This window comes from Mustela lutreola, chromosome 7, assembly GCF_030435805.1.
Source record: "Mustela lutreola isolate mMusLut2 chromosome 7, mMusLut2.pri, whole genome shotgun sequence".
NCBI lineage: Eukaryota > Metazoa > Chordata > Mammalia > Carnivora > Mustelidae > Mustela > Mustela lutreola.
In genome coordinates, this window is record NC_081296.1 from 25,674,126 (window position 1) to 25,695,374 (window position 21,249).

Sequence of the window (21,249 nt, forward strand, 5' to 3'; positions counted from 1 at the left end):
AATGCTGTTCTTAAATTCCCATTAATAGAAGTTATTCTTCCTACCCTGGCTTGTGCATTACCTTTGTCACTTTAATCAGGGTGTAGCATCTCCCCTAGCTTATCTAGAACCTTAGAGTTATTTTAACATACACTTTGTTCAGTATAACTGCTCAGGGGTTATTTGCAAAAACAGGACAAAGATATCCCAACTAGTTACAGACCATGGTAGACTAAATGACTGGCAATTCATCATTGTTTCTTGCAACATATCCTCGCAATAGCCTCAGGGTGGAAGGAGTATTATTTGCCCACCCTTTGACTTTGGACTTGACCAGGTGGCTTGCCGAGGTTAATGACAAGTAGGCAGACTCAGCAGTGAGTCAGTTTTCAGAGCAGGTCTTAAGAAGTCTCTATTGTTTCCTCCTTGTGCCATGGCCCAGTTAGCTTACTTGCCCAAGGACAATGAGATATGCAAAGCTGAGCCATCCTCTAGTTAACCCACAGACCTGCAAGGAAAAGCAAAGCCAGCTAAGAGAATAAATGGTGGTTGTCACTTAAAAACCCGAGTTTTGGAGTGGTTTGTTAGGCAGCATTATTGCGCCAATAGCTAACCGATAAACTGCCTAACGTCACCTCTTCACAAAAGTATAGGGAACAAGACAGGATTAAAGGTGTTGGTAGCTAAGGGGGATTACAGAGATGGCAATCAAACAATAATGTTTCTCAAACTTGCATGACCCTTTCAATGACATTCTTGTTGATTCCTACTGTAGTATTTAAAAGATTTTGAGAGAGACAGAGAGAGCACGACCTGTGTAGGAAAACCGGTGGGGGACATTCTGCTTGATCCCAAGACCCTGGGATCATGACCTGAGCTGAAAGCAGACGTTTAACCTACTGAGCCACCCAGGAGCCCCCTACTGTGGCACTTAAATTATGTTAAATATCTACACATGTAAAATTATGTATGTATATATATAACTACATACATTTCCTAAATGTATAGTTCTTAGAACCTCAAAACCTAATTACAAATGCTGTTACAGGATTTCCTTCTTCTTCAGTGCCCTGGTTCTTGGTTACGCCACTCCGAAGAATGAAGACGTAGACCAGATGAAGAGTGCTGGACCACAAAGACAGTAAAGTGACAGTACAAAGCTCCCAAAGAGGAAAGGGCTCCCAGACGGGTGCCATCCAGGTTTCTAAGTCTAGGGGTTTTTATGGGCTTTGTTGGAGTGCTGTTTTAATCTGATTTACCCTCCCTGCACCTGTTATCCAATCAGATTCTTGTCATCTATCAGGTGGGAAAGGTTGGAGGGCCCCTTCCAGGGTGGTGTAAAATCCTTCTAAGGGTGGTTTCCTCTTGAGGGAGGGCACCATGTCCCAGAGTGCCTTTCTTCCAACTATCCTTCACCAATACTACAAAATTAGTAATATTCAAATCAGCATCTCAATGTAGTTGCACAGAAATAATTATTTTGTGTGTTGCCATGACTATGCCACCGGAAAAATTTCCTACTATAAGATGACAGAAGTTATCTTTGAGTGAATCTCATGTTCTGCAAAATTGCACATTGAAACCATAGTGCTTCAGGGAAAAACTGCAGAGACAATCCCCATTTTTCTGGTCCTGAGATTAGTGGAGCTCTAAGCAAAGGAGCCCTCACATTCATCTTGTCAATTTCTGCAAAATCCTCACTTGGGACAACCATGTAAGTACTGTAACAAGACCTCCTTTTGTCTTAGCACCCTGCAAATCATTAACCAAAGGCCACTAAACTGGTGCCAAAACAATCCTGTTTAGTATAGATCCACTCAGGCAACAGCCTGAAAGCTGGGACCGGAAGTAAGCTAGAGGTAAGGAACGTGACTGGAGGGAAATGATCCGGAGGGAAATGATCCGCAACCAGTTCGTTATTACGGAGGGTAGTGACCAGAGGCCCATTCAGAGTCCCCTTGATAGGTAGCTCATAAATGGTGGGAGCAGGGAGCCTCCTGACTAGGATGGCAACAGCTTTCCCGAATCTTAAGCATGGAGGAAAAAACTGGACTCATTTTAGCTGTCCTGTCAGAAGCAGCCGTGTCAGGTCAATGTGCACTGACAGGCTCTGTGGAAGCAGAAAAGGCAGCTTCGTGGCTTCTGTCATGAAAGACATTGTAGAAGCTAAATTCTAAGCCAGCTCAGGAAGATCTCTTAAGACCACCTTCCCACCCTGGAGGTCTTCTGGTCTGATCGCATGTATACTTAGTAACGCTCTACTCCCAGAGGGCACCTTGGTGAGGGGAACAGCAGAGCATCAATTGCAGGATTATCTTGCTTTCAAATTAAATTAAATTAACTTCTGGTGGATAAATCCATCTACGTCTATTTGGGTTAGTTCCTGGGTACCTGAGTGCCCCAGGAGATCATTAAAAAACATCAGCCTTCTGGTCTGTCAAGGTGAGGGTACAAGAAGAGCAGAGCAATGCACTCTGGTTCTGGCCAACAATAAATGGGTCATACAGGACTGTTCTAGGAGCTGAATGGCATCAGGCAGATGTTAAGGAAGTAGTGAGAGGGGAGGCTGGAAATCGTCTGGGGAGTGTCATCCTCTAAGAGATAGCACCTGAGAACCTACTGGAAATGCAGCCGCAGTTCCCATGATCTTGCTTTTGAACACGGTGCCCTGACGTTCATAGCACATTGGAGCTGGTAAGCACTGGTTTAGGGCCATACTGAGGAAATCTGCAGGCCAAGTTCTCCTGATGCCCAAGTTCCATTTCCTTTCTGAATGCTCTGCCCTCTTCTTTTCTACTGCACACAGGTTTAGCCCCACTGTTGCCCTCAGTTCTGTCTTCCCAGCTAGGCTGTCAGCTCCATGAAGGCTGAGTTCCTTCATGGCTTATGCATCTTGTGAGCACTTTACAAAAGCGAATCTGGCCGCCAGCAATCACCCACGACTGTTCAGGGGTCTACTGACAAGAGTGTTTTTCACATTTCTCACCCAATCCAACACCCGCAGATGGAAATACTGCACAGATGGAAAGACAGATGGTGAAGGCACTCACCTCCACCACCTTGTTTTTACGATTAACCTAAACTGGCCACATCAGGGTGTGAAAATGGAACAAAGCATCTAGAAGCTGTGAATAAATTGCCGTAGCCTGTTCACTGGGCCAAGACTCCCCCTGTCCCCCAACCATGTCCCAAACACTGGAATGTGCTGCCTCTCTGCCTGGATTCCAACAAGCAGAAGTTGCATTCCCCTATAATTTTTCAGATCAGTAATTAAAGCCCAGCTGCATTTAATGAAGCTGTTATCCTTTGGGTGGGGAAGAAATGCACAAGAGATTAGTCTTATTAATAACAACTGGCAGCACACAGATAATCCTGAGTTTTATTAAGAATTTAAAAATCTAAACATTTTATAGAGGCCTGGGAAGCGTACTCAGAAACACCGCCCTCTGGCATTTCCAACATCCACATGTCCATATACCTCACTGCACTGCACCTCCCCACCAAGACAGGCAACTTGGCAGCACAGTGAACGTCGCTGTGTTTTTACTATTTGTAGAAAACTGGCATTTAGATTTCAAAATTAATAATATTACAAAATTACCAGCAGCAGTCTTAAGCATTTCAACAATGCTTATGAACTCCACTTTGCTGACCCAAACAAAGCTATTATTCCAAGTTCAACAAGCAGGACTTGTCCCAAGGAGGTGTAGTATACATCCTGCAGATACTCCGGCCACATTGCTCAGGACCCATTTGTGACTGTGTCTTCTTCCATCTCCTCTTCTCCATCATCAGTGGGGCCTGAAGAGAACACAAAACCATGGGTTGTATTGATTTCAGAACATGTGCTCGCTCCCAGTGCGAGTGGACATTCTGTGATGCTACTCCGTGTTAGTTCCGGGATTAGGTACAAAAACCTCAATCACAGCACCTGCCCTCAAGGAGCTTAGCATCCAGAGACTACCTGTCTTTGGAGGTATGGGACGGGATCGTCAATTCCTAGGGAAAGGGTCACAAAGGTATTTTATAAAAGTCAAACTCATTGTCTGACATTCTAATAACCCATTTTGGTTGAGCGGATAATTCATTTTTTGTGACAATAAAAAGCTTATACTTTGTGTTTCGTTCTTAACCACGACCATAGGCAAAGAAAATGGGAACCCTCAAAAAACAGCTGGATACTACTACATGCCCATTAATGGGAATACTCAGTGACTCTGCCATCTCTAAGTCAGACAAAGTATGGCCACAACCCAAAATCCTTCGTCTCTTCATCAATTTACAGCAGATATTTGGGTCAATGTATTCGGAAAAAGGAAATGTTTTAACTCTATCAGTGTTTGGGAAAATGACTCTTGTTTAAGGTTACTGCTTCTACAGTTAGCCCCAACTTCAGATTGGTAGATACAAAACTACCAAGACAAGAATGTCAGTCAAGTTTTAGTGTATTCAGAAGTCTAGGCCCACTGAAATCTACGGAGTACCCTGTATCTCCCTTCCTCCTCCCAGGGAACCTCCAGATCATACTGAAAATCCCGAGATTTTAAGGCCCGAATAAAACATTCTGGGGGAAACAAATCAGCTCAGTAATTCTGTCATAGCACAGTAACAATAAGTCACTGTGAACTGCCTCTTCCCCACCCGTCACCACTGAGCCTTGAAAACCTTTAACAGACTTCTAATGCTCTCAGACTTAAGACTGCACCCAACACTGTCTGCAGGGCTGTATGGCCTATGGCATGCTTCCTCTGCTGGCTTCACTTCACCACATTCTCCTTGTGCCTTGAACTTCACTCCCATTGGCCTCTTTCATTTCAACTGGGCAAGGCTCCCGTTTGCCACAGGTGCTTTGCCTGTGTAGCTCCCCCTCTCCGCCCCTAGAATGTCACTCTCCCTTTGTTTACTTCAGCAATTCGCACTTGGTTTAAGACCCAAAGAGCTTTTGTTTATGTACCTTTATAAATACCATATTAGATTCATCAACACTGTATTAGAATTTAAGATCAAGTATTTTAAAAATTGTAATTCATTAAAAAATGTCTTCATTAGAGCATCTGCCTTTAGGTCAGGTCACGATCCCAGAGTCCTGGGATCAAGTCCCATATAGGGCTCCCTTGCTCAGCAGGGAGACGCTTCTCCCTCTGCCTCTGTCTCTGATGAATAAATAAATCTTTAAAAGAAAAAAAAAAAAAAAGTCTTCATTACATGTTAATGTTTATTTTGTTTAAATATATATATTTAAATATATATTATAATATATATATAATATAATATATAATATATATTTATTTCCCAAAATAAAAATATTTAGTGAGAAGCTTGGCATTATTTTCTACTTTTGCCTCTCTCTGTCATGTCTGATGAAGAATTATCAGCTGGACCCCGGTACTGGCTTCATCAGTCCACCTGCTGCCACACATCGTTTTCACTGAAGAAGATGAAGAAAAATCAGCCTCACACAGACATGCAGCCAGGAAAGGAAGGTGTATTCTAACAGTCTAACTGTGTATTTAGACAGTTGTGGGTTTTCCTGTTTGGTGCTATTCTAGAACTTGACAAAAGTGATAGTTTCTTAAGGGTTAGTTTGCAAGTCAGTGAACTTTTCATACTCTCTTACTTGAAAATCCACAGATCTACCTCGTCTTCCTTGAAGTGACAAGTTCACTTCATATTCGAGAAGATGCTTGCCTCTCAATGAAAACAACTGCTCCAGTGCATGGAGACAACCATCCAACTTAGGCACGGGTTCGTGCAGACCCCATCCCGTCACCCAAGATATCAGAAGATGTGCACTAAAAAAGGTGATATTTAATAATATTCATCTCTTTGCTTCGTGAATGACATTCTGAAGTGAAACTGGTATATTCTACTAAGAGAGTGCAGAGCAGTATAGAATGAGGACTTTAGGCCATGGCCTTGACCTGTGCTGAGTCCCAGCAGTCTTAACTGCCATTACTCCTGCACCATCAGTGCAAATGTTAATAATGGTGGAAAAAGCAAGTAACACCTTAGTGTTATTATACAAAGTTTGGACCCCACAGATGCCCACAGGCTCAAGGGCTACACAGTGAGAACCGCCGGTCTAATCAAAGTCTTACTCATTTTTAGCTTCTGTTCAAACATGATTTGCCCTAGGGAACTTTCCCTGAGCTGCCAGTCTAGGTATCATATCAAAACTTGTAATACGAATTGTTTTGAATAGTTTTTACTTAACACCTCCGGTGCCTAACATACAGTTGGCATTCAAATATTAGAACAGCCAACACTTAGCAAAATATATGCTCATGTCAGACCTTATGCTAAGTGCTACCTACGAACTCTCTTACTTATCCTCCCAAAAACCTTTTGAAGTTGGTACTCTGTATTATCTCAAATTTAAAGATGAGGAAACACACTTGAGATTAAGTGAGGATGAAGAAATTCACCTAAAATCAGAGCTGGTGAGCATAAGATCTGAGCTTCATGCTGTTTGGCTCTGAGGCTTGTGTTTCCAACCAACTAAGGTATCTAACTTAACACACACCCACCCCTCCTACCCCCCACCCCACACATGGGTGAAAGTCCAATGGTGCCCTCTAGTGTTTGGTTTCACTGCATGGCTAGGAAATAACATAAGCTTTTACATCAAAAATCCTCAGAGTCCTATGCCAGAATATGCTACATCAAGTAACTTATCTTCAAAAAGCATATAAAGGGATTTTGCAAATATTAGATGCTAATGTTCTTGGGTCATGGCATCTGAACCATTCTGGAATCACTTCAAACATAATATTAACTGGGAAGTCTGCAGACAGACCACTATGTTCTGACCTGATCTGCGTTCCCTGCCAGGTATCTGCCCGGACTGCAGCAAGCCCTTCAGCCGCTCCACTTCAGCCAGGGTAGACGCATTCGCTATAGCGTTCTGGAGGACAGAAAACAATGGAGACAGACCATTAATTGCATCTGAGGATCAAACACACAGAAAACTCTACAGACATGGGAACTCTTATGAGTTGGAATATTAAATAGTTGTGTTGAGGCAAGAATTTTACTGTCATGTTGAAATCAACCCAAAACCCAATCATAAACTGCCCAAACTGGTAAACAGATGTGGACCCACTTTCAAGACAGCAAATAATCACTGCACATTCCTGAAATTTTAGTGAATTAAAGCACTTAATTGAAACTATGTTACTGGATAATTTAGGAAGCAGTATTATGAAACTGGGCTTTCCCACTGATCATCACACAGATCTTTCAGGCAGCAAATCTTTGAAAATAAAAACTAAGATAAATACTGAGACAGCATACTAAGTAACTGCTCAAAGAAAAAAAAAATCCTGGGAAAATGAGAACTAGAGCTGCCTCTGCTTTGACTTGATCATGTAAGTAATTCAAGTCAAAGTCCAGTAACTTTACGCTAGCTCCTTCCATACGTAAAATCCAGCAGGAATCTAAGCAGAGGGGAGACTACTCTACAATGTTTAGAACTTGGTCTATTACAAATTTCATGTCCTAAACCCATGGCAACTCTCTCCAGTCCAAGAGTCCTAACAACTTATTACCTTGATTGCTTCTACATCTCCTGGAGATGGCCCACCTTTCTTCTTGTCAGTTGGCAAACCAGCACCTGGGTTGAAACTTGGGAGGGGGAGGGAAGAACGCAACTGTTAAAATCCTGACCAATGGAAGTTGCTTCTCTTTTACTTTCAAAAAAGCTTTTGAAAGTAATTCAACCAGTGTAGTATCTTATCTTTGTTAACAAACTGATACAAGAAACTCTCTCCTTCAGAAACACCACCCAGTTCTCATCTTCCTCTAGCGAAAAAGCATACAAAAGTATACAATGTTGCATTAAGACTGAAGCGGAAGGATTTGCTAACCTGGTAGAAATCTCATATGATGTGTGGACCACTGACGGTCACGAGCTATCATCACACAAATTCAATACTGTATTTAATTCTGTAGGAGGCAAAAAGCCAGACAGATAGTGTTTCTGAAGGTGAAGTAGAGTGAAGTTGGATATCCGTATCTTACGTTTTGCTTCTCCTGGCAATATCCTTTGCAAGTTGTGCACCCCGTTTGCCCTTGAACATTTTCTCTGCTTCCTGACGCTCCTACAGCAACACCACACACAGAGTTAATGGAAATAGGAATACCACATGCATTTAGATGCATTCCTCAGAAAACACGGAAGAAAACTCTCCTGAAACACTCTGGGCTGGTAAAAATACCAAAAAGCCAACTTGAAATTAAAAGGAGACAAATGGCATTGCCTTCTCTGCTGAGGCTCCCTGAAGGAAGTTCCCCATCCTAGTTTCAAGGAGAAACCCTGGAGGAACTAAGATGGTTAAAAAAAAAAAAAAAAGCCCCAGAACTAAAAAACATTCCCAGTAAGGGGAGAATCACTCTAACAATTAAAGCTGCTGAAAAATGGCTTATATTAAGCCCTCCAGCAGGGAATGTAATCTAAACAGAGTCTGCCGTCCACAGTGCTCACAGCGGGTCTGAGACCGTGCTGCCCCTGAATGCGTCCACACGAGACTGTGCTAACCCAAGTCCTGCTATAAACTCTGCTATGAAAAATGAATGATTAACATTTTCTTTCCCACGTTTTTATCACAAACCAACAGTAAAACTCATTAGGCAACTGCAAATATCCATAAAAAAAGTATAAAAGAAAACACATGAATCTACAATGATTTACAACAGAACAATACTTACTTTTAGTTTCACCTTCTGGAAATCCAGTACTCTGACTTGTGGAACTTTATAAATTACATACAGTCTGTAATGCTTCTTATTTGTTACAGGATTTCTTAGAATACTACGAGAAAAGGAATAGCATAATGCCAATCTTGTTCGTAGCCCAGCACTCAAGAGATCCATTTTAATAGACTCAAATGAGTACATAAACTAAGGAAAAGTTCACATTTTTTTTTTCACATTTCAGTGTGATTAAGTTAACAGGGACATTTTAATAGAGCATTGGACATAAAGGAAGTATTTTCACTTTTTTTTTTCTTTTTTAAGATTTATTTATTTGACAGAGAGATCACAAGTTGGCAGACAGGCAAACAGAGAAGGGGGGGGGGGAAACAGGCTCCCTGTGGAGCAGAAAGCCCGATGGAGGGCTCAATCCCAGAACGCTGAGATCACAACTTTAGCAGGAGGCAGGGGCTTAACCCTCTGAGCCACCCAGACAACCTCACTTCTTGTTTTTAAAAGGTCCTTCTTACTAACTGCTTTAAGATCAAGGCCAGTGGGTGCCTGGGTGGCTCAGTGGGTTGGGCCGCTGCCTTCGGCTCGGGTCATGATCTCGGGGTCCTGGGATCGAGTCCCACATCGGGCTCTCTGCTCGGCGGGGAGCCTGCTTCCCTCTCTCTCTCTCTGCTTGCCTCTCTCTCCATCTACTTGTGATCTCTCTCTGTCAAATAAATAAATAAAATCTTAAAAAAAAAAAAAAAAAGATCAAGGCCAGTAATGTTTAATATAAAGGACTTCACTGTGACCACCAAATCATTTTCATACCTTAGGTAAGTCAGTGATTTGAGAGATGCCAAAGGGTCCAGATCACCCTGTAAAAGAAATAGCCACATGTAAGAACATGAAAACCAAAGGCTATTTTGAGGCTTTGAAATGGCAGATCACTTTGCTAGCAAGGGCTCCTCTTATATTTTTATTTTTTTACTGCCCTAGTGCCTAGCACAGCACTAGCACAGCACAAATGTGTAAGAAATTACTACTGACCAAATTGGAAAGTAGATTTGAACTTCTTACACTTACGATCTGAAGGCATAACAGTTTGTCTCAACAGCAGAAGAGACAAAAAAAAATTATTTTATTTCCTGTAGCAACCTCCAAAGGGCTAGAATTTAAACCAGTGATTTAGAAAAGAAAGACATGTCAAAGTTTATGTAACTTCAGAGGAAGTTATTCACACAGGGAAACTCAAACTGGAACCTGCGGTGAGGGGGTTTTTTCCCCAGTACCTGTATGTACCTGGTGACATGGGCATCGTGTCATTGGGGGCAGGCACCTTTATTCAAACCTCCCTCATATTGCTTTGGATAATTATTCAAGGACAAGGAGTATAGTTAAAAAAAAAAAAAGATTCAATTATGGGACAAGGGCAGGTTAGTTTTTTAATCTTCCCACATTACCCCATAAAATATAGTACAGCAAGGAGAGCAAAAGCAAAAGCCTACAGTCAATAGCTATGACTAACGGAGATGAAAAGGCATTCTGGCAAGAACCCTAAAATAGGAGCAGGTAGGGACAAAACACCGAGAGCTGCCAAGACCTCTTGCACGGGGCCAGCATTTGCACAGGAAGCAGCAGAAGGAAAGCAGGGAGGCATGTGACAAACCAGGGTACTCCGACACGACCAGTGGTCAGTCAGTTCGATGGCAGCCGCCAGCAGATCTACACATGCCAGCCAATAAGGAGGGAAGCAAGCCTGGGATAAATCCCGAAGGCGCTAGGCAACTTGGGCCCTCACTCTTAATACTAACCACCAGTATATCAATGGTTATATATACCAAAGGATATCAATGGTATCCAGGACAAAGCCCTACAATCAGGAGAAACTGCTAGGACCAGACTGCAACTGAGCAGGACAGGGGCATGAGGGACAAGGAGAAAAGAGTACAGATAAAAGCAAGAAGGGAAAGAGCCAGGAGGTTCAGAAAAGCAGCAGCCATTTTTTTTTAAAACTTTTTCCCTACTTTTTATTTTTTTTTTTTAAAGATTTATTTATTTATTTATTTGACAGAGAGAGAGAGAGAGAGATCACAAGTAGGCAGAGAGGCAGGCAGAGAGAGAGGAAGGGAAGCAGGCTCCCTGCTGAGCAGAGAGCCCGATGCGGGACTCAATCCCAGGACCCTGAGAATATGACCTGAGCAGAAGGCAGCGGCTTAACCCACTGAGCCACCCAGGCACCCAGCAGCAGCCATTTTTAAACGCTTCACAACCAACCATTGGAGGGAGCTCTAAAGCACCTAGTGGCATATCACCACTCAAAGAAATACACAGGATGACCTAAAAAGGGACAAGGACAAACATCACATGATCTCATTTGTATGTGGAATCTAAAGAAAAAAATAAAAAGACCAACTCACAGCAATACAGAGTTCAATGGTGGTTACCAGAGGTTGGGATGGGGGAGGGGGGAGGGAAATGAGCTGCTGATCAAAGAGTACAAACTTCCAGTTATTATGAGTTAAGTTCTGGAGATTTAACGTACAACATGATGACTACAGTTAATAGTAATGTACTACCGCATATCTTACTCTGCTGAGAACAGATCTCAAGTATTCTCACCATACAAAGATGTAAGGATGTGATGTGATAGATATGTTAGTTTGGTAACAGTGATCACTTCACGATGTATACGCCTATCAAAAATCACATTGTAGGGCGCCTGGGTGGCTCAGTGGGTTGAGCCGCTGCCTTTGGCTCAGGTCATGATCTCAGGGTCCTGGGATGGAGCCCCACGTCGGGCTCTCTGCTCAGCGGGGAGCCTGCTTCCCTCTCTCTGCCTGCCTCTCTGCCTACTTGTGATCTCTGTCTGTCAAATAAATAAATAAAATCTTTAAAAAAAAAATCACATTGTATATCTTAAATACTATACTATTTTTATCACTCATACTTAAATAAAGCTGCAAAAAAAAAAGGAACAACAAATGTGTCTATGTGTGAGTGTAACTTTCGTTACACTCACACATAGACACACACAAACTGTGTAGACCAATGATGATGTCTTGACTGGTTTCTTAAAGAGAATAAATAGTATGTTGGGAGGTATGAAATGTTTAAGGGCACTATTGTTTAAGAAACTAAAGGTACTTCGTTAACTGGAAATTTTAATATGTATTTTTAATTCCCAGAATACTAAGAATAGGAATAAGTAATTCCTACACTGTTAATAAGAAAAGAATAATGACAGAGAGAGAGAGAGAATATGAACACAGTAAACGAGAGCAAAAGAAATGCCGAGTGGGTCGATCAGTAACAAGCCCCAGAAAAGAGAAAAGAAAAATTCAAATAGACCAGTAATTAAGTTCAATGTAAACAGACCAAATACTTCCTTTAAAAGAAAGACTTCACATTATATTTAACAAAACAATCTTATCATATGCTGTTTTAATCTAAAATGTATGGTACAGGAGAGCTGGAATAAATTTTGGATGGAAAAAATTATCATACAAATACTAACTAAAAGAAAGCTTGTTCTGGCATATTAGAGCAGATAAAATAAACAAGGTATAAAACAGCACTAGGAGATAAAGAGGGTCACGACGCAGTAATAAAAAGGTTAGTTCACCAGGAAGGTATTAACAATTTAAAATTTGTGTGTATCAAGTAAAGGGATTTCAAAATATATAAAACTAAAATGGACAGAAGTCCAGGGAGACTATCTAATCCACTATCATGTGAGTTTATTTTCTTAAGATTTTTACTTATTTATTTGACAGAGACACAGTGAGAGAAGGAACACAGGCAGGAGTAGTAGGAAAGGGAGAAGCAGGCTCCCCACTGAGCAGGAAGCCCGATGATGACCACAACGATGACGGCAGCGGCGGCCATGACACAGGACTTGATCCCAAGACCCCAGGATCATGACCTGAGCTGAAGGGAGCCGCTTAATGACTGAGCCACCCAGGTGCCCCTTATTTGAGATTTTTAACACACTTACTTCAGTAACTGATAGCACAAACTCACCCTTCATCTTTACAAATAATTTTAAATATAATTACAACATACACAAAAATACAAACAGCTCTGGGCACCTGGGTGGCTCAGGCCATGATCCCAGGGTCCTGGGTTTGAATCCCATGTCCAGCTCCCTGCTCATTGGGGAGACTGCTTCTCCTTCTCCACACTGTAAGTGCTCTCTTCTTGCTCTCTCTCAAATAAATAAAATCTTAAAAAAAGAAAAAAAAAACAAAACAAAACAGTCTTTATCATGCCACCGATTTCCTATGAATGTGCATTTTGGGTAGAATACCTCATATATTTTAGAAAAGACATGGCCTCAGACCACTGTTTTCTTACTTCTAGAGTCAAGTACTCCTTTCTTTGAAAACCTGAAGGAAGCTCTGGACCCAGTCCACCAGGAAAGATTCATGGAAACAGGGAAGGGAGGCAAGGTCATAGTAAACATAAAATCAAGTTATATAATACACACTTAGACATCCAATGTTTAAGTGAAAAATTTCGGTTTCAAAATTAAAATTTAGGTCTTAATTTTGTTAAAAATTACACATACAGAGCAGAAACATTAGAAGAAATAGGTTACCATAATTACACCCAAACAGAGAAAATAAAGCATGCCGCTTAGCTCACAGGAAGACCAATTCCAAGTAGATCACTGGTCTCAATGTTAAGAGTAAAAAAACAGTTCCTAGAATGTAACTAACAAAATTTAACATGCTTCATATGTAACTGAATGCTTTCTAGTAGCCAATTAAAAGAAAAAAACAAATATAACTTATTTTAGTAGTATATTATTTAACCAATTATCCAAAATATTATCATTTCATTATCAATATAGAAAAACTGATAGCTGAGGTGCCTGGGTGGCTCAGTGGGTTAAGCCTGTCTTCAGCTCAGGTCATGATCTCGGGGTCCTGAGACTGAGCCCTGCATCGGGCTCTCTGCTCAGTGGGGAGCCTGCTTCCCCTTCTCTCTGCCCGCCTCTCTGCCTACTTGTGATCTTTGTCTGTCAAATAAATAAAATCTTTTAAAAAACAACAACAACAACAAAAACTGATAGTTTACATTCTTTGGGGTACTAAGTCTTCGAAACCTGTTACATATTTTACAGTTCTTAGGACACTGAAGTTCAGAGTAGCTGCTTGTGCCTAGTGGCTACCATATTGGACACCGCAATTCTAGAAAATAACTTATGTTTACTGAAAACAACTCTTTCTGTAGTGGAAGCCTGATAGACCATCAAAAGTACTAGCAACAACAACAAAAGACTGATAAATTGGATTATGCTTAAATTAGGAACTTTTCTATCAAGACACCCTAAGACTGTCAAAAGATGAGCTACAGAGTGGAAAAGGCTATTTAACCAAAAGAGGCACGGATCTTTTTTTTTTTTTTTTAAGATTATTTATTTATTTATTTGACAGAGAACGAAATCACAAGTAGGCAGAAGAAGGCAGAGAGCCTGATGTGGGTCTCGATCCCAGGACCCTGGGATCATGACCTGAGCCAAAGGCAGAGGTTTAAACCGCTGAGCCACCTAGCTGCCCCAAGAGGCCCAGATCTTGAATTACGAAAAAACACAAAGGATGAAGAGATAATTCTCTGGATTTTCTAAATTATCCACGAGAGGCATGCAGCACCTTTAACTCCTCCCCTCAAATACATTCCGCCCGACCCCATCTGACTTACCAGTTCCACAAGACTATTGTTGGTGAGAATGAGTTCTGTCAGACAGGGTAGAGCCTGATCAAGTCCCTCACCTATACGGCTAAAGTGAAGAAAGAAAAAAAAAGACTCTTTGTAAAAGTGAAAAAGTAGATAAGTGAACAATTTTATCTAAGTCCTTGTACAGAAGATCTGAGACTCCAAAGGTGGAAGAACTTTAGAGATCTTTCTTCCAACTCCCTAACTGGGAAAGGGAAACCTAACTGGGTTAGTTAGTGGCAGAAGTCGGATGATTTTCGAACCCATGCTTCCAGAGGGCTGCCTGAGCTTTTTTCCATTACCATTTTGTCTAGTGAAAACTGAGAGAAGAAATTCCTGCGTAGAACAAATTACTTAGCTAACTTCATGACTTTCGTGCAGGTAGCGCAGAAATACAAGTGATTCTGCATTCACAGCTCAGGTGTGAATTATAAGGGAATGGTTAACTACACCATAAGGGAATGGTTAACTCATGATAAATATGCTTATTTTAAAAAAGCAAATCACGGGCGCCTGGGTGGCTCAATGGGTTAAGCCACTGCCTTCGGCTCAGGTCATGATCTCAGGGTCCTGGGATCGAGGCCCGCATCGGGCTCTCTGCTCAGCGGGAGCCTGCTTCCCTCTCTCTCTCTCTCTGCCTGCCTCTCTGTCTACTTGTGATCTCTGTCAAATAAATAAAATCTTTAAAAAAAAAAAAAAAAAGCAAATCACTGGGGTGCTCAGTCAGCTGAGCATCTGACTTCTGATTTTGGGTCAAGCTGTGATCTGTGTCCTGGGGTAGAGCCCTGAGCCAGGTTCCAAGCACAGGGAGGAGTTTGCTTACGATTCTCTCTTCCTCTGCCCTCCCCACACTTGCATCTGAGTGCACATGTGCTCTCTAAAATAAGTAAGTATATTTAAAATAAAATAAAAAGAATTAAAAAGCAAGCCACCACCTAGTACTTCTTAAAGACATTGTCTATAGACCTTCAGTAACTTTTTTTTGATAAAATTTACTCAGAGGTGATGAAAGAGGGTTAAAGAAAACCCTAAATTTCAGTAAGTAATATTCTAAAAATCAGTTGTAAAGAAAGACAAATTGCAGAGAATGTGAGGTAGAGACACTTAGTCAAAAATATAAATGTTGGGGGCACCTGGGTGGCTCGGTGGGTTAAAGCCTCTGCCTTCCACTCGGGTCATGATCCCAGAGTCCTGGGATCGAGCCCCACGTTGGGCTTTCCGCTCCTTGGGGAGCCTGCTTTCTCTTCTCTCTCTCTGCCTGCCTCTCTGACTACTTGTGATCTCTGTCTGTCAAATAGATGAATAAAACTTAAAAAAAATATATATATATATATATGTATATATATAAATGTTGGGGATGCCTGGGTGGGCTTGGTCAGTTACACATCTGACTCCTGAGTTTGGCTCAGGTTATGGTCTCAGGGTCCTGGGACAGAGCCCTGTGTGGGGCTTCATACTCAGTGGGGAGTCTGCTTGAGGAGTTTTATCCATCTCTCTTTGTCCCTCCCCTGCTCTCATGTGCAGGCACACACTCACTCTCTCTAAAATAAATAAGTAAATCTTCAAACATACATACATATGTGTATACATAAATTGTTGAACTAGATTTTTAATATGGTCCCTCTGATAATTACAATTATTGTTTCAGAAGCCAAAATATGTACAAAACAGCATGCTTATAATTTAAATATCTATTATTATGAATATATAAGTATTTCTAAACAGATGTAAAGAAGACGAGACCAGTACCAGGTTAATCTCTGGACCTATATGGGAAAAGTGCAGCTTGTCTCTCATTTTAAGATCTATGTAGGCTCAACTGGCAGTTAAGTTCTATGGCTTCTTCAGGGAACACTGTGACATTCACTCTAGCGGAAAAAAATCACTTTCCACTAACAGTCACTTACCATATTCTATTGTTGTTTACTAATAATGTTTTCAGTCTTCTTAACAAAGGAAAACCATCCAGTTTCCTGATTTCATTGTCAGAAAAGTCAATAGCATCAAACTGGTCTAAGGTAGCACCTAGATTTTCAATGACAGGAATTTTATACCCTGTAAAATGGAAAGAAAAAAAATACACAAGTATTAATATGGTTAAAAGGTACATTAAAGCCGTAATGTACTACTTCATGGTAATTTGACTCAAAGCTTCCATTTATTCACAAAGTGTTTAGGAAGCACCTACACTGTGCCAGATATTATGCAAATAATGGGTACATAAAATGAGAAACAAGAGTCACATGGCCTAGCTGCCATGAAGCCTACAGTCTAGGGAGCGGACATGAAGAGAGTCATGACAACAAGGATAAGAGCTATTGTAATGAGAACACTTATTAATAGTAATATAGGTAGCTAACGTTCCTAAGAGTACTTACAAGGTGCCTCACACTGTTCTAACCGAAGCCCCAGAAATAGTTAAATGGCATAAGAATTTACACTGTAAGCTGCTTACTGCCAGTGTCCAATTCTTGTTTATACATTGTGGACAACACTTCTTAACCTCTTTTGCATTCCCACAGACCACATTCATAGTAACAGTACCAGGATATCCTCCTGATACCATGACAGTTCCCCTTACCACACCTCCCCCAGCTCCAATGCAGAGTTCAAGGTCAACGGTTTATACAAAATAATAAACCATCCTATGAACAATTCGATACTCATGTATTTGTTAAAATGGGTCTAACTACTGTGCTAGGCGCTGGCATAAGAAAGAAATGAACACAAGCCATGGTTAGAGTACGCAATAAAAAAAAAAAAAATCGTAATTCAGAGCTGCAAAGGTTACATCAAAGTAAGTACTACACCAAAACAAGTATCCTCAACACTTGATGCACCTGGGACACTTCAAACTTAGAGATACGAAACTTAGAGAACAGTGTGCGCCAAGAGCAAAAGTGGTTAGTTACGTCTGAATGGAACTTTTCTCTAAACTTAATTTGAACCAAATAAAAGTACTGGGCTTTGTCAGCAAGAAATCCAAACTGAAATCAGAGCCCGAAGTAGTGCCGCACCTCAGCCAGTGTTGTCCCTGTGGAGCCAAATCTCAGGCCCAAATTGTATTGTCTTGCCCCCAGAGAAACTGCTCTGCACACCCTTCGTAAAGAGTCACTTTCTTTAAATACTAATTAGACAGCGGCACTCCCCATTTCTTAACAAGCCTTTCTAAGGTTCAAATGACATGAATTTGAACAGTTCAGAGCTTCCACCACCTTACACGGGGCACTCGTAGTGTAAGCCTCTCTGAAAGATTTTATTTATTTGAGAGCGCGCGCAAGCAAGGGAGAGCGGCACGCAGAGAGGAAGCAGCAGACTTCCCGCGGCGAAGGGAGACCGATTTGGAGCTCAACCTCTGGACCCGGCATCACGACCTAAGCCGAAGGCAGGCGCTTAACCTACTGAAACACTCAGGTGCTCCTAAGATGTTTCGATAAAAGGGGCATACAAGGCAACTGAAGCTAGTAAGAAAGAAATCTTGCGGAAACACGCGCGTTTGTTCTCAGACTTCATATCCTCCCTCGCAAATTAGAAGTAATGAACATGTATCCTATCTATACTCCCACAATAACAGTCCAACGTATTTCCTGAGAATCAACGAGCCGCTGAGCACTAGGACCACGACTATTAACACTGTTCCAGCTCTCAAACAGTTCAGACTGCAGAACGCCCCAAGCAAGGCCTAGTTGAGGCCCACGGGTGCGCACAGAAAGCGATTAATCAATCGGAGGGGCATGTGAGTAGGAGCGGGGTAAATGAAACCTCAGAAGGGCCTAGGGATGGGTTTGGGGCAGCAACCGCAAGACTCAGCCTCCCGCCCGGCTTGGCGCCCACAATGCAGGCCTGCTGGCCGAGTGCCGGCCCTCCGCGCACGCGGCGGGGCGCTCCCACCCGGCTGCGCGCGGAGGCCCGCCCAGTCCCCTAGACTCACCCCGGAGGTCCAGCTCGCGGTCCCGCACGGCGTTGGTGTACTGAGCCGCCTGCTCGATCAACTCTGCCGTCAGTTTCACCATCCTGCCGCCTCCCGCTGCCGGTACCACGGCCCGCCGGCTCTTCCCGCCGCCTCCCGCCCGCCAGACTTCCCGGCGTCCCTCGCGCCCCGCCGACAGGCAACACCAATCGCACGCGGCGTTTGCGCGCGCAGCTCGACGTCCAGGCCGAAGCAATCGAAGAGCCACGCCCCCGACCTCGTTCCCCTCGGAGGTTCAGGTGGTAGCCGAACTTGGGTTCTTCCTTGGGGCGTTCGTGGAGGACGGACCCTGAATCCAGGTGTTTGTGTCCGCAAGTTAAGCAAAATGTGAAGGCACCCGAGTGGAATTTTCTCCACGCAGGATGAACCTTGAGGTGGGAGGAGACGCTGTGTCTGTCCTCGCTCCACCCAGGAGGGGCGGGCATCTGTGGGATCCAGTGCAAGGCTAGGACTTCAGGTTCCCTTGCCAGCCAGGTGCTGTGGACCCGCAGGCTAGGGCAAGGTCAGTCACAGGGCTGCTTCGCTGCGATCGTCCTACCGCCTTGGACCCAGCTTCGCGCGCCGTGTTGTTTTCTGTTAGGCCTGTGATTTCCAGACATTTAAATATTTAATGGAAGCGTCGTATACAGAAAAGCGCACAAACCAGGAATTTGCAACGTGACGAATAGCTACAGGGTGAGAACACCTGCGTTGCTGCCTCCCGGTCCAGAAAATGAACAGTTTTCTGAAAGCCTCCCTTCCCAAGGCAACCAGAAATCAAACACCATAGATTAGTTGTCTTAAAAAAAAAAATTATTTATTTGAGAGAGAGAAAGCAGAGGTGGGGCGGGGGGTTTGGGGGGTAGAGGCAGAGAGAGAGGGAGAAGCCAACTCCCACAGAATAGGAAGCCCAACCAACAGGGGCTGAATCCCAGGACCCTGGAATCATGACCCCAGTGGAAGGCAGACCCTTAACCAACTGAGCCACCCAGGCTCCCCAACTTTTGCTGGTTTTGATACAAATAGAATCATGCAATGTGCTTTCCTGCCTGATTTCTTTGGCTTTGTATTACGACTGGAATCCATCCAGGTCGCATGCAGCAAGGGTTTGTTTGCTTTCGCTGCTGTGTAGAATTCCAGTGTATATCTTCCACCATAATTTAGCCATTCTGCTGTTGGTGGACATTAGGGTTGTTTCCCTTTGGGGTTATTCTGAATAATGCTGCTATGCATTTCCTTGTACATGGATCCAATGTACACATGCTTGAGCTTCTCCAGAAGTAGAACTTCTGGGACATAGGGTATGGTAATAGGTAATGCCTAACAGACCAAGAGGCTGAAATAATATACATACTCCAGCTGTGGGTAAGGGTTTCCATGCTTTCAACTTAAGCCTCATTAGTATTATCACTATAATTGTGATTCCAGGGAGCCTGGGCGGGCCAATCAGTCAAGCATGGGCTCAGATCAGGTCATGATCTCCAGGTAGAGGGATCTAGACCCTCTTTGGGCTCCACATGGAGCCTGCTTGGGATTCTCTCTCCCTCTGCTCCCCCATGTGCACATGCGCTCTCTTGTGCGCATGTGCGCGCAGCGTGCTTTGGAATGATGATAAAAAAAATATTTTTTAAAGACTTTATTTATTTATTTGACAGACAGAGGTCACAAGTAGGCAGAGAAGCAGGCAGAGAGAGAGAGGAAGGGAATCAGGCTCCCTGCTGAGCAGAGAGCCCGATGCGGGGCTCGATCCAGGGACCCTGACACCATGACCTGAGCTGAAGGCAGAGGCTTAACCCACTGAGCCACCCAGGCGCCCCATGAAAAAAATATTTTTTTTAAACTGTGGGAATTCTGGTAACTGTGTAGTGTTATTTCACTAATATTTTGATTAGCTTTTTTCTAATAAGTAATGAGGTTGAGGACATTCTCTTGTATGTTGTATATTTGGATATCTTTTGCAAAGTGCTCATTTAAGTCTCTGGTCCATTTGTTTCTTTTTTCTCCCTACTGGATTGTGTCCCTTTTTCTTATTGACTTACGGGATTGCTTTATATATTCTGGATGTGAGCACACTGTGGCTTGCCTTGGCATCATCATTATTATTATTATTATTATTTTGGTCTAAACTGCTTAAATACAAAAGAATTCACAGAGACCAGAAATACTGTACTCATAGAAGTCACCAATGCTGCAAAACACAAATTGTAATCCATTTTGTTCTGTTTAGGATAACATCCTATTCCCCAAATCACCAAGTTATAATCTGGGCTGCAATTCAAATCAAAAGGCTACGAGAGGGGCCTCCTCACTCATTTTACAATGGCAACAAGCTTTTTAGATGGTCTAATTCTAGAGGAGCCATCAGAGGAAGAATTAAGCTCAGGAAGCCCTACCCATTGACTGTCTTTTGTGGGGGTGTGGATTTCACTGTAGTCATGTAGGTCTGGGACAGGAAAAGTTTTTCTGCTTATTAGCCTTTCCACTGTCGGTAGTATTGTTTGATGACTAGAAGTTTCTAATTTTTATGTAATTCAATTCATCTTTTCCTTTCTGGTTAGAGGGTTGTGCCCCCAGATACTTTGTTGTTGTCATCTACTGGCAGCTTAATTGTTTTTCCTTTCACACATAGCTCTACAGTCCCCCTGGAATTGATTCTTTTTGAACTTTTTATTGAATTATGATATACTCACAACAGAACGCAACCCAGGCACACCCAAATAACTGGCATCCGGATCTAGAAGCTCCCTTCTTGTCCTTTCAGTCACATGCTTGCCCCAGTGGTAACCTCTTATATAGGTTAGTTTTGCTTACTTTTATATTTATGCAAATAAAATTATACCTTATGTGTCTCTTGCTTAACATTGTATTTGTGTGTAGATGTAGTTAACCAACGATCCTTGTTATATAGTATTTCATTA

The 21,249-nt window shown here is 42.5% G+C and overlaps 1 protein-coding gene across 1 annotated transcript; it reads right to left on the reverse strand.

The window, feature by feature from the left end:
* Positions 1-3,340: 3,340 nt before the first annotated feature.
* SNRPA1 (small nuclear ribonucleoprotein polypeptide A') lies at positions 3,341-18,488 on the reverse strand. Its single transcript, XM_059180171.1, has 9 exons — positions 18,314-18,488; positions 16,290-16,437; positions 14,368-14,446; positions 9,493-9,539; positions 8,686-8,788; positions 7,999-8,078; positions 7,527-7,602; positions 6,790-6,883; positions 3,341-3,780 (listed from the first exon to the last, which is right to left on the reverse strand). The coding sequence occupies exons 1-9, from the start codon at positions 18,393-18,395 to the stop codon at positions 3,722-3,724; spliced, it is 768 nt and encodes a 255-aa protein (XP_059036154.1). The 5' UTR covers positions 18,396-18,488; the 3' UTR covers positions 3,341-3,721.
* Positions 18,489-21,249: the final 2,761 nt, after the last annotated feature.